Source organism: Gekko japonicus, unplaced genomic scaffold (assembly GCF_001447785.1).
Source record: "Gekko japonicus isolate JY-2015 unplaced genomic scaffold, Gekko_japonicus_V1.1 scaffold2446, whole genome shotgun sequence".
Lineage (NCBI taxonomy): Eukaryota > Metazoa > Chordata > Lepidosauria > Squamata > Gekkonidae > Gekko > Gekko japonicus.
In genome coordinates this window covers 124,585-138,051 of record NW_015167127.1, presented here as the reverse complement: position 1 = coordinate 138,051, position 13,467 = coordinate 124,585, and the positions used below count along the sequence as shown (strand labels likewise).

Here is a 13,467-nt window from a genome sequence, read left to right as displayed (position 1 = left end):
AACCATAAGCCCTGTGCCATCCCTCCAAGGTGTCTAGGCATTCAGTGGTTGTCCTGATTCTCCAGTTGATGATGTACTGCTTTCCCAAGTCTGCTGACTTTTGAAGGGGTTTCCTCATGCTTCTGAGAGCCAGTTTGGTGCAGTGGTTAAGTGCGCGGACTCTAATCTGGGAGAACCGGGTTTGATTCCCCACTCCTCCACTTGCACCTGCTGATGTGACCTTGGGTCAGTCACAAGCTCTGGCACAGCTGCCCTTGAAAAAGAGCAGTTTGTGTCAGAGTTCTCTCAGCCCCACCCACCTCACAGGGTGTTTGTTGTGGGGAGGGGAAGGGAAAGGAGTTTGTAAGCCGCTCTGAGACTCCAAGTGAAGGGTGGGGTATAAATCCAATCTCTTCTTCTTTTTCTTCTTCTTCTTCTTTAGTACACTGTCACAGCTGGTTAAATTTTGGACATTTCCACCAAGAAAAGCAGTGCTGCTTGCTTCCCTTCTGTGTTGCAGTTTAAAGGCTCTGCCTACTGCCCACATCTCCCACTATCAACAACTAGTTACCAGTCAGACAGCTTACCATGTGTGTGCACTGCCAGGGAAATGGCAGTCTAGCAACTAACCACCTCTCTTCCCCTGGCAACCATTTTAGGTCCCATGTTTGAATAGTGGAGGTCTGTGTGGTACAGAGAGCAAATACCAGCATTTCAAATAGAAAAGAATTTATTGAAAAAGAAAAGCCCATAATATACTCTGCACAGCAACAGATTGAGCAATGAATACAAAGAAAAGTGCAAATGTGCAGTCCTCTGTCCTAGGACCTAGCTGACTCTGTTTTAAGGCAGGCTCTTTAAACTTAGAAGTTACTGTATTCTGAAAGCTTCCCATTACATTGGAGTCTTTTCCTGGGCTGTGAGCTGCTTTTCAGCCTCACATGGCAATGTTGGCCATCAAGATGGAACTCCAGTGTGAAAGTTCCTTCCTCCAGATGAAATCAGCCAAAATACACACTGTTCCCTCCTTGCCAAGGGAATTTATCTTTTCTGCCTACCCATCTGCCTGTGGGTCAGATCTTCCCTTCTAGGAAGACACAGTCTAGCCCAGGGGTGGCCAAAGTTGCTCAACATAAGAGCCACATAGAATAAACATCAGATGTTTGAGAGTTGCAAGAGGTGAACAAGTGTTACACACACATTTTATTGAAAAATATACACATTTGCTTTTTATTAACATTAAATGAGGCTGCCAAAAATAAAAACAAAGGGGATAAAAACAGATATTGATTATTTGTCCAATGATATTTGTTTGCTAATTATATTTATTTGAGAGAGAGAAAGAAAGAGAGGTGGAAAGAAAGAAAGAGAAAAACAAAGAAAGTAAATAGATGGGGGGAGGAAAGAAGAGAGTAAGGAAGGGAGAAAGAGAAAGAAAGGCAGAAAGAAAGCAAATAGATGGGGGAGGAAGGGAGGGGGAAAGAGAGAGAGAGAGAGAGTAAAAAAACCCCAAGAAAGCAAATAGATGAGGAGAAAGGGAGAAGTGGAAACAAAGCAACTTTAAATGTGTCTTCCAAGCCCACTTCTCCTTGGCTGGCTTGGAGAAAGGATTTAAAGAGACAAATGCCTTCTCCAAGCCAGCCAATTGGGGGGGGGGCTTTGAGAATGCATTTATAGTTAAAGTTGCTTTTTTCTCTGCTCCCTCCCTCACCTCAAACCTACCTAGGGAGGGGAACACTGGCTGGGGAAGGGAAGATCAGTCGGGGAGGCATGCCTCCCCTTTGCTTCCCCAGCTGCCCTGCTGGGAGCTGCACAGTGTGTGTGAAAGAGCCACGTGTGGTTCCTGAGCCACAATTTGGCCACCCCTGGTCTAGCCTCTTGTACAGCAAGTGTGAGCTGGCTATTTCATTGTTTTCTGCTGGGAGAGCCATTTGCTTTCATAAAGCTTTGATGGCTTGGGTACTTGACAGAGCAGTGCATAGGATCGGTGATAATTGGGAAGAATCACCTATGCCCTTCACACCTGACTTTGCCAACAGGAAAGAAAAACATTTAAAACCAATTCTGGGGGTTTTGCAACCCCCAAACCTCAAAATATTGGGATGTATCCCTTGAAGTAAAGGTCATTTCTTCACCTCTCTTTTAAACTTTAAGTTGCTTTGTAGGTAATATTTAGCTGAAAGACAAGGTCTTTAAGAAAATAATAATAATAATAATCTTTCCATTTATTGATCGCTTAATCCATGCAGAGCTGCCGGCTCTGAGTGATTTACAGTTACTCCTGAATTTCACATGGGACTAACAATGCTGGGGGTAAGGGAGGACAACATATATCAATAAATCACACACATTTCGTAGTCGACAGAGTTTGGTCGGCTGTACGGTCCAGAAGTGTTCCCGGCAGCATTCCTTTTTTCGGCGTCGCTTGATGTCGTCAGCATTATCTCAGTCGCAGCGCATCACTGCCACTGTCTGGCCGAATGGCCTATTGCAGGCTTTTCTTCGACGCTGCATAGATCTTTCTCGGCTTTCGGATCTTACGCGCAGACCATGGGCATCAGCACTATAATTACATTATGGATTTGATGGTGCATTTATAGTGAGGCCCGAGGGTATGTGCTCCTCTTTCTTGCTTGCAGACTCTGTAATTGTTTCACTCATCGTATTCACACTGTCACTCAGGACTAACTGAGCAGCCTTCAGCTGTATTGCTGAGCTTCATAGGAAAATCTTTCCCCTTCAGTGTCTTCCATTTTCATGAGAAGTGCAACTTCTCATCATTTGGGACAGGCACTAATAGGCAATTCTCTTGCTTTCTCCCTGTTGCTGCTCTGAGCTATGGGCTAGGAACTCAAGTTTTTATAAATTATTTTAAAATCTTGTATTTTTCAAGTTAAGTGAAAGGAAATCAGTGGTGGCCAATCCACATTATTTTGTTTTAGCAATCTAATCCTGCTTCAGAATCTTGCCATAGGTAAGAAATAAATCCCAGTTTGTCATGATGCCAAAATGTTACAGATCATGGTCAGATTGAAGACTTTCTAGTTTAAGAGGTTCTCCATCTCCACTCCACATGTGATGAATGGAGAAAGGAAGCATATCAGATGGACAACAGACCAGACCCATTCTCATTGCAAGCATTGCGTTGATCCTGTTAACAGATATCAATAAATAATGCAAACACTTGCTTTGATTTTTTTGACAGTGTGAAGCATATTTCATGCTCTCTGCTTATTCTTCATGCTGAAGATGATCCAGTTGTGCCGTTTCATCTTGGAAAGAAGGTACTTCTACAAAGTTCCCCATTCCTACCCACATGAATGAACTACAAAAGGATCCATTGTAGGGATAGGGCTGCATCAAAATCAGCATCTGTGGGCCAAATGGTATATAGCCTTGGACTTAACAAAGCCCTGATACCTGCTGTTTGTAAGAAAAAGCTTCTGAAGTAACAATTCAGTGCAGCTCCCTTCATCATGTTGCTTAAAGCAGCAGGCAAGAAAAGTGCCAAGTGCCCCTTTTCTCTCTTCATCCACTTCTCTGAAAATGGCTCCCTTTTCAAGGGCTCCTTTTCCTTGCAGGTCTCAGGGTTTTGTTTACACCTACTTGCATGTAAGAAAAACAGTTTAGTGTTGGGTCAGGAACAGCACCATGGACAGGGTCTGGCTTTATGCAGTTTTCTCTGTGTCTCTTGTTTCTATTACATCTCTCTATGACTTTACATATAATTTAATGACCCTGAAGCTTCTCTTACCACCTGTCCTGTTACTCCCTAAGTGCAGCCAGGATTTCTGTACCCATACAAAGTTAATGGGAATGGAATGGGTGTACAAAGTTAATGGGAATGGAATGGGTGTGAGTTTGTTTTTTTCAAGAGCGGAATAACCACTGCCTCCTTCAGCCCCCCTGGGAAGGTCCCAGAACCCAGGGACAAATTGATGATATCTTCAAGGGGGCCTCGTAACCTCTCACTTCACCAGTTTTACCAGCTTTAAGGGGCACAGGTCCATAACTATTCATTGGATGAGTAGGAAAAGGTTGTCTGTTTTTACTGTTCCCTAGCTGATTCCAGCTTTAAGGGGCACAGGTCCATAACTATTCATTGGATGAGTAGGAAAAGGTTGTCTGTTTTTACTGTTCCCTAGCTGATTCCAGCTGTAGGAATAGTGGTCGAAGCATGGTTAAAGGATATTAACTGATGTGGAGTGACATATGTGCCCTTGTGAGTAAAATTAGCATAATTGTTTCAAGTGAACAGAGAAACTGTTATGGCTAAAATTGTTACTTAATGAAATCAAGGACAGTTGTAGACATAAGCAACTTCTGTGTAAAGGATTTCCGATTGCTTAGGCTGCTGCTCTGTATTTCATTGATTGATATTTGCCTTTTATCTCTTCTCACAGCTCTACAATATTGCTGCCCCATCTCGGAATTTCCGTGATCACAAAGTGCAGTTCATTCCATTTCATACAGACCTAGGCTACAGGCATAAATATATCTACAAGAGTCCAGAACTACCTCGAATATTACGGTAATTAAAAGGTTCTCTGTTTAATAGTGGAGCTCTCAAATTCGCACCTTAAAGTCTGAACATTATGCACATCACTGAGGACTTGTGCTCATAGTGCATTTAGAGACAGGGCAGAGTTCTGTTTCTTCTAGAGTTTGAGCTGGAACCACAACATTGGATAGGAAGGGTGTGTTTCCAGAACAGATCCAGTAATCACTGTTATCTGGCAGGTTTTAGGCAAATATATCAAAGATAGAGAATTACAAGGAAGGGATTGTGCATTTGCCTTCTACTTTAATCGTGGTCAGAGCATTTCTCCAATAAAAAGAGAGAGTGAAACAAATAAAAAACATCCCCTGCCTCCATCACACATGTTGGGGGGGGGAGGGGGGAGTTCTAGCATAGTTCCTGTTCCCCCTGTTCTGACAGTCTCTAATGCAAGCAGGGAGATAACTCTAGAGTGAATTACAGAAACCGTTCCAGATTTGATGACTAACATTAAGACTTTTAGCAGGTCCGTATAAATTCATTCTTATTCTCTGCCAAAACTTAGTGAGGCAGAACCACCTTGTTAAATTTTCTAGCTTATTTTTTCCTGGAGTAGTTGCCCATTTCTTCGTGTTACTCTAGAAGATGATTGGGAATCTACCCAGGGTAACTATATTTACTTCAGAAAATTTGGAACAATGTACAGTAACCCAGTTTTTGTCAAAATGTCCAGTTTTTATGAATAATTATAAACCAATATAAAAGCTCATTTTTTAAAAATGCCAGATAAAAGAATAATCCTAAATGTAGCCTCTTGATGGAGTGATTAATAGAAAGGTACTACTGGGGAGCCATGAGAAACTCCTCTTCTTCTGTGCTGTTTGCCCACCTTTTGTTGCTGGTTGGGACAGCAGTTGGGAAAGGAAGGAAGGAGACCGCAGCGACTGCAGTGACTGTCCATTTTCTCAGCTGCTGCTGCTTCCCTGAGACAGAAGCTGGGGAAAGGAGACAGAGGCAGGTAATTTGGGGGGATTACAATACTCAGGCTCAAGACTGTTTTGCAATGCCTTGAAACAATAATATCTGGCAGGTTTTGTTCAAAAGGGCTGCATATGCACGATCTTGGTAGTCCTGCCAGATTATGCTGAGAGGCCCTTGGCTTGCCAGAACCCACTTAGGTTGGACTGGTCTACTCATACTCTTGACTGTTATACTGTTTGAGCTCTCATCAGAATAAGGATTGCTGTTTATAATGGTGACAAGAGGCTTAATCAGAATAGAGTTTAGAGGATGCTGGAGACTTAATTCATTTATTGTTTGACTATCTAGCTTCCATGTTGTCACATGCATCTGTTTTGATTATTTTAAAGTTCAATGGCCATTACTGTGTTAGTAATATAAGGGCTTTTATTTTATTTAGCAATAGAAGAGAGGAATTGTCTTGTATATAATTGTTTATCTTTTTAACAAGAAGTAATGGCTCACCCAAAGTCATTCAGTGAACTTCTTGACAACACGAGGATTTGAACCCAGGTCTCCCCAGTCCAAATACATTACTAGAGACCACACTAAGTATTGTGGCTCTGTCAGAGAAAGTGAGATACGAGAGAATTCAAGTGTAAAGATGCTAATTGATGCCAGTGTCTGAAAACTCAGGGTCATGTGGGAAGACAGTGGATGAAGCTAAAGGACCAAAGTGTTTGGCTCTCTAAAAACTGCTGTGGCTTTGCTCTTTTTTTCCTGTTTCTTAGGGAATTCCTGGGAAAAATTGAACATGAGCATCATCGTCACTGAAGAGATACCTGCATGGTAGAGTTAAAATTGTGTCACTTTAAAAAAAAAATGCCATTTTTAAAAATCCTGGCATGGGATGAGTCCCAGATTCTTGCTTTAGTCCCATTGCATAGCCTTGGATACCCAGCCCGTGGAATAGTAGATGTGAAGAGAGAGAATATAGTTAGTTTTTGTCTTTTTTTCCAGCTTTTACTTAAAAGAACAAGGACAAGTCAACCAAATGCATCTGAATAATTCAAGCACAAGAAAGACATGGCAAAATCCATGAACATTTGTGAACTTTCCTACAGAGGCAAGTTGTACTGTGCACTTCTTTAGAAGAAGAAACCTTCTGGAATGCAAATGGGGTGTGATTTATCTACAAGAATATAACTTAATCTTTCCATGGTGCATCTCTTGTACCTGTACTACAGGCTCTTTCAGTAGAATTTAGTTCTATGAGTTGTTTGTTTGTTTGTTGTGGAATCATTGAATTTGGGAATTCCTGAAAATGACAAGTAGTACTGGTTCTTAAATAGGCTTGAGAAATTTCTGCGATCAGGAGCGTTGCAAGAAAACATTTCAAAATGAAATGAAGGATGTTTAAAATGAGGCAACTATTTAAAAGGGATAATTTGTGATAAAGTGTCCCTTTCTCCACTGCCATGGTTTCAGGTTTCAAAGCTCTTTCCCCTATATTGATTGTAAGCATCTTAATTACACCTCATAAGCAGACACATCCTTAGGGAGATTGTCTTTCCTCATCTCTAAACAGTTTTTGCTAGATAAACAGGCCTCAAGTGATGTAAAATGTGTTGATTGTGAATTATGGAATCAATTATTTTGAAGGACAGTTTCTTTTGTTTTGCTTCTTGCAAAGAGAAGGGTAGAATGATAAAAGAATTCATTTTACCACTGCAGTGAAGATGTCTTCCAGTCTCCTCTAATCAGAGACGCCTATAAGCACTTTGGGAGTGAGAAAATTGGTATCCATCCTTAGTAAACACACATACCATTTGCTAAAAAATACTCAGGTGCATTAGAGGTGATCAAAAGTTTTCGGCTATTCTAAATACAAGAGATTCAACATAAAAATGAAACCACCTAACTTGAGATGTTTTTGTGTTTTTCATTGGCAATAAACAGGTTTTCTCCTTCAGTACATTCTGAATAGTGCAAATACTAACAGTTTAAGAAAAAATATAAGAAACCCCAAACTTTATCCAAATCAACCAAAGGTACTGACAGCTAAACTCTTTTTACTAACAACGCCTTATCCTTGTTCCATAACACTATTTTATTTCTGCTTAAAAGTTGACCACTGGCTTTGTTTTTGTCTCTTATGTAAGAACTGAAGATACATGAAGACTCCTGACCAGCCTTGAATGTCTTCCTCCATTGGCACAGGTCAGGCATAAAGAAAGGCAACTATTAGTTTAGAAAGCCATCATTGCTGTCCTCCCAAGTTAGCAGGCAGCTAATATAACTACTGACCAGTACTCAATCTACTTTTCTTGTTCCCCACCTTGATTTGCCTTGGCCAGACTTCTCCCATACCTCACGAGATTGACCATAGTCTCATTGGGACTGCTGGAGACTATTTTTGGCAATCATGAAATGGATACCTTTGTGACAAGAGTCTGCAGGCCCTGGGCAGGTGGCGTTATTACTTAAGCAATATCTGTAACTTCTAGCTTGTCCAATGCATTACGTTTACTGATTATTTTTTAATAAAAATACTTTTGCCCATATAAATTGGAAATATCTATATTGCTTAATGACGCGTGGAGATAGCTGAAGATGATGCAAAGCTAGTCCTTGGTTCACCCACCGTATGGCTTTTAGGTTGCCATGGTTCTGCTATCCTCCCCTCTGCCACAGCTCCCACAAAGCTAGACAATACTCTCCCTGTGCTGCGTTCAGGATTCTGAGTCACTACTCATGCAGGCATGGCGTGGCAGACAGTTGGAAGCACTGCAAGTAGGAGTGAGTGATATTGATGAATTACAGCCGTTGTAGCTGTTGGGCCCAAGCAGGTGGCTTTCATTAGCCCCGGATTCACTGTGGAAATGGCCCCGAAGTGTGCTGTTCCCCAAATGTGCAATATCAAGCATAGTAGTCTTAGGCACTTGTGTACAGAAGTGAATTCTCCAGCCTTACGTACCTGGAGGGTGCTGTTTGCTAATAGCATCTGTATACGGAATACTCAGTTTCGCATGCATCAGAAGTCTCTTACCTTACAGATTTGTCGTAATTGCAAAGCAGACAGTAGCTTGTTCTTTGCTTTGGGGTTTCCTGCTGTAGTGAAGTCAACTAAGATTTTAATTCATGATAATTCCGTGTCCTCCCCCCCCCCCAAGCTTGTTTAGTGCATTGACAAGGACAGAAATTCTTGACTTTTTGCTGAAACAATTGGTACATTCTGTCTTGCTGCTGCTACTGTGTCACTTTGGTGATGATAAAAGTACAAACTGATGTGGAAATGTTAACTTCTCCCGTGCAAAAAAAAAAAAGATTCCAAAGCATGTACCAGTGCTGTTTATTCCAACACACTCCAATTATTAAGCCAGTAACATGCATTGAAATGGAAATGTTTACTTAAAAGTGTGTTGTTTTATTAAAACAAATGACTTCTGACTTTCTGCCGGCTTTTTGTGTGTGAAGTCTTATGGGCTGTAGGCAGGCCTCAAAAGTTCATATTTGAAGATGCATAGAAAAATAAAGTGGGCCTGTTGTGACTTGCTCTGGGGAAGTGCAGGCATAAGTTACAAGCAGTTTTTGCACCAACTCATTTGGCAAGAGAAATGTTCTCTACAGACAAGAACTTTCAATTCATCACAGGCCCAAGCCAAAGAACAGTGTGACAGACTCAGCACATTGCCTGGGGGGGTGCAGTTTGGGAGAGTCAGTTTGGTGTAGTGGTTAAGTGTGCAGACTCTAATCTGGGAGAACTGGGTTTGATTCCCTACTCCTCCACTTGCAGCTGCTGGATGACCTTGGGAAAGCCATAGTTCTGTCAGAGCTGTTCTTGAAAGAGCTCTCTCAGCCCCACCTGCCTCACAGGGTATCTGTTGTGGAGAGGGGAAGGGAAAGGCGTTTGTAAGATGCTCTGAGACTATGAGTGAAGGGCGGGGTATAAATCCAGTCTCCTTTCCTCCTCCTCCTCCTTGTAGTACCCTGTACTGTAGGACAAAGCTGTTTTGAAAGGGGGAGGGCCAAAACAGTTTTTACTGATTTGGGAGTAGACAAGGGTTGGGTCCAGGCTAGTGTTTCCGCGAGCATAAGCATCTCTGGCCATGGAGAGTGACTTACCTGCCTCCCAGAGAAGCGCAAAAAGGCCCCTGGAATCCTGCTCTTGGGTGACAGGAGACCCCCCTGGAACAAGATTTCAGAGGAGCAGTGTGGGCTGCTGTGTACGGCAGAGAGATCATTGCACATGTGGAGAAGCTACAGTTGAAGCTGGATCACCATAGGAACATAAGAGGAGACCCTCCTGGATCAGACCAGTGGTCTACCTAGTCCAGGATCCTTTATCACACAATGGCCAGCCAGTTGCTCTGGAGTTCCAACAACAGGGCATAGAGGCTGAGGTTTTCTCCTGATGTTGCCTCCTGGCACCGAGACTCAGAGGTTGACTACCTCGGAACGTGGACGTTCCCCACGGTCACCATGGCTAGTAGCTACTGATAGACCTATTCTCCATGAATCTGTCCAATCCCCTTTTTAAAGCTGTCTGTGCCTGTGGCCATCATTATATCCTCTGGCAGCGAATTCCGCATTTTAATCACTCTCTGTGTCAAGAAGTATTGCTTTTATCTGTCCCGAATCTACTGCCCCTCAGCTTAATTGGATGCCCTCAAGTTCTAGTATTTGGAGAGAGGGAGAAAAAAATCTCTGTCAATTCTCTCCACCCCATGCATAATTTTATAAGCCCCTGTAATTTCCCCCCCTTAGTTGTCTCTTTTCTAAATGGAGAAGTCCCAGACTTTTCAGACTCTCCTCATAGGGAAAGTGTTCTAATCATCTTAGTTGCCCTCTTCTGTATTTTTCCATCTCTGCAGTGTCCCTTTAGAGTTATGCGGTGACCAGACCTGTGCACGGTATTCCAAATGAGGCCACATAATATTGGCTGTTTTTATTTCCAATCCCTTTCCTAATAATCCCCAACGTAGAATTTGCCTTTTTCATGGCTGCAGCACACTGGATTGACACTTGCATTGAGCTGTGTCTAGTGTGACCCCAAGATTCTTTCCCCTCCCAGTCTCAGCAAGTTCAGGCCCCATTAGCCTATACTTGAAGCGGGGACTTTTTGTTCTAGTGTGCATCACATTACATACTTATCAACATTGAACTTCATCTGTCAGTTGTTGCCCACGCACCCAATTTGTGGAGCTCTTCCTGGAGCTCTTCACAGTTATCCTTACTGTCTACCATCCTGCATAAGTTTGTGTCGTTTGCAAACTTGGCCACTTCTTTATTAGTGCCTAAGCAGCTTGAATAAAGAACTGATATTTGCACATCTTTATCACCCAATCAGACTTGCCCCACCACAAAACAGCCTTTTCTTAGATTCTGTATTAGACCTGCCTATCTGTATTTTGGGAAGGCTTTGCCTATTCCCCCCCCCCCATTTTTTAGCCTGCAGGAATTAAGATTAGGCCCCAAACATCAAAGCAACAGTCAGGAGAGCCACAAGTTCACATTTGAGTTCTTTCAGAACTCTCGGATGTTCTGGGCCTGGTGATTTATCAGTTTTTAAGTTGTCTATCAGTTTTAGGACCTCCTCTCTCGTCACCTCAATCGGACTCAGGTCTTTCAACACCCCTCCCGAACTCAGCGGCTCTGGAGTGGGCAAGCACCTCTCATCTTCCACAGTGAAGATGGAGGCAAAAAATGCATTTAGCTTCTCAGCCATTTCCCTATCATCCTTCAGTACTCCTTTTACCCCTTGGTCATCCAAGGGCCCCACTGCCTCCCTGGCTGGTTTTCACTGTGACTAGCTTTCCACTGCTTAAAGGAATCCTTTTTACCTTTTACAGCTTCCCTTACTTTGTTTGTTAACCATGCAGGCTTTTTCCTATACCTGTTTGTGCCTTTCCTAACCTGCGGAATATATTTTTTTTAGCTTCTAGGATCGTAGCAGTTCAAGGTGCTGGTTCTTACCTTTAGAACCCTTTATAGTCAGGGGCCTACATACCCGAGGGACCGCCATTCTCCAGAGAGCACTGCGTTCAGGGTCTCAAAACTGTCTGGCCCTCCCAGGTTCCAAAGATGCCAGGTTGGCTACGACCAGGGCCAGGGACTTTTCGGTGGTGGCTCCGCGCTGGTGGAATGAGCTCCCAGAAGACATCAGAGCCCTGTGGGATCTTTTGCAGGGCCTGCAAGACGGAGCTCTTCCGCCAGGCATTTGACCAAAGAGCTGCACTGTAGAACCCTGTGCCCTGGTATTACCATCAGCAGCCTGTGCTTCATTGGCATGAATGGACGGAGATAGTCCTAACATCAACGCTGATTGTACCCCATTAGGGTTGATCTGCTGTTAAGACAATTTGTTAATATGTCTCGCCATCATTACATAACACTGCATATTAGCACTTTATGATTGGTTTTACAAATGTTCTGTTTTTAGCTGTTTTAATTTTTATGTAAGCTGCCCTGAGCCTGCCTTGGTGGGGAGGGCAGGGTATAAATTGAATACATAAATGAATAAAAAGGCAAATGTGATTTTGGGTTGCATCAACAGAGGTATAGTGTCCAGATCATGCAGAGTGATTGTATCGCTTTACTCTGCTCTGGTTAGACCTCACTTGGAGTATTGTGTTCAGTTTGGGGGCACTGCAGTTTAAGGATGCTGACAAGCTGAAGCGTGTCGAGAGGAGGGCAACAAAGATGGTGAAGGGTCTGGAGACCAAGTCCTATGAAGAAAGGTTGAAGGTGGGTATGTTTAGCCTGGAGATGACTGAGGTGATATGCTAGCCATCTTCAAGTATTTGAAGGGCTGCCATATAGAGGATGGAGCAGTTATTTTCTGTTGTCCCAGGTCAGACCAGAACCAATGGATTGAAATCAAATCAAAACAGCTTTTGGCTAAACATTAGGAAGAACTTCCCGACAGAGTGGTTCCTCAGTGGAACAGGCTCCTCGGGAAGTGATGAGCTTTCTTTAGTGGTTTTTAAGTGGGCTAGATGGCCATCTGACAACAACACTGATTCTCTGAAATTAGGCAGATCATGAGAGGGAGGATAGGAAGGGACGAGCTAGTGTTTTGGCTCTTTCTTACATGCTGACCATAAGGCCGATCACCACTTTAGGGTCAGGAAGGAATTCCAGGCCAGATTGGCCTGGATTTTTGCCTTCCTCTGGGGAAGAACGGGTCACTGGGGGAATGGAGGTGGGCGGTGTCATGGGCGTGGATGAGGAAGAGCTGCCAGATCTTGCAGAAACAGCAGCTGGCCCCTCTGAAGCAGTAGAGGATAGCTCGCAGTTGCCTGTAACAGCAGTGCCCCAAACACCTGGCCCAGATAAGGGGGAAGAATTGCAAGCTGAAAGTCCTCCTGACTCACCCCCACGTGACTTGTTTAAGGGAACAACTGCGGCAAAACTTAGCAACCAGGCAACGAGAGGCCAGGCTACAGGGAAGATGCTTGGCTAGCCCAGAGTTCTAACAGGAGCCTGGGTGATCGTGCAGCTGGCTAATCGGTAGCAGCATTTAATGCCGCACTCTGGGCAGTACTCTTCATGGAAACAACAAGTCAGCTTCGTGGCATCCACTCTGGCTCAGCCCTTGCACCCTAGACCTTTGGACCTCCTGGCTTTGGACTTGGCTCTGTGTTCCTGGCTCCTGACCCCAGTTTGGCTTTGGACTACACTTCTGGTTAGTGATTTTGGACTTGGCTCTGTGTTTCTGGCTCCTGGCCCCAACTTGACATTGGACTTTCTACTGTCTTCTTGGCTCCTGACCTTGGCCTGTTCTGGACTCCCTTTGACTGGCACCCCAGCCCATGACAGGCGAGAGGTAGTTGTGAATTTCCTGCATGGACGAGGTGACCTAGACAGTGTTACTGATACAACGAACATGAAATTGAGCAAAATCCAGAGAACGGCAGAAGACAGGAGAGCCTGGCATGATGTGGTCCATGGGGTCGCAAAGAGTCAGTTTACTTTGAAAGCCAGTGACTACAGCCCAGCCTGTGGTTTGGATGCCTTTGATGTAGTGT

The 13,467-nt window shown here is 43.6% G+C and overlaps 1 protein-coding gene across 2 annotated transcripts in view; it reads left to right on the top strand.

Annotated features, from left to right (window-relative positions):
- Nucleotides 1–8,841, top strand: part of LOC107111964 (monoacylglycerol lipase ABHD12) — a 92,117-nt gene extending 83,276 nt beyond the window's left edge. Inside the window, exons 11-14 of one of the 2 annotated variants that reach the window (XM_015413013.1) lie at nucleotides 3,185–3,263; nucleotides 4,383–4,510; nucleotides 6,229–6,286; nucleotides 6,458–8,841. In XM_015413013.1, coding sequence (XP_015268499.1) covers nucleotides 3,185–3,263; nucleotides 4,383–4,510; nucleotides 6,229–6,271 — 250 coding nt within the window. In that variant the 3' untranslated portion in view covers nucleotides 6,272–6,286; nucleotides 6,458–8,841. Of the gene's footprint in view, nucleotides 1–3,184; nucleotides 3,264–4,382; nucleotides 4,511–6,228; nucleotides 6,438–6,457 lie in introns of those variants that run through there. The other variant, XM_015413012.1, reaches the window with a different exon arrangement.
- Nucleotides 8,842–13,467: the final 4,626 nt, after the last annotated feature.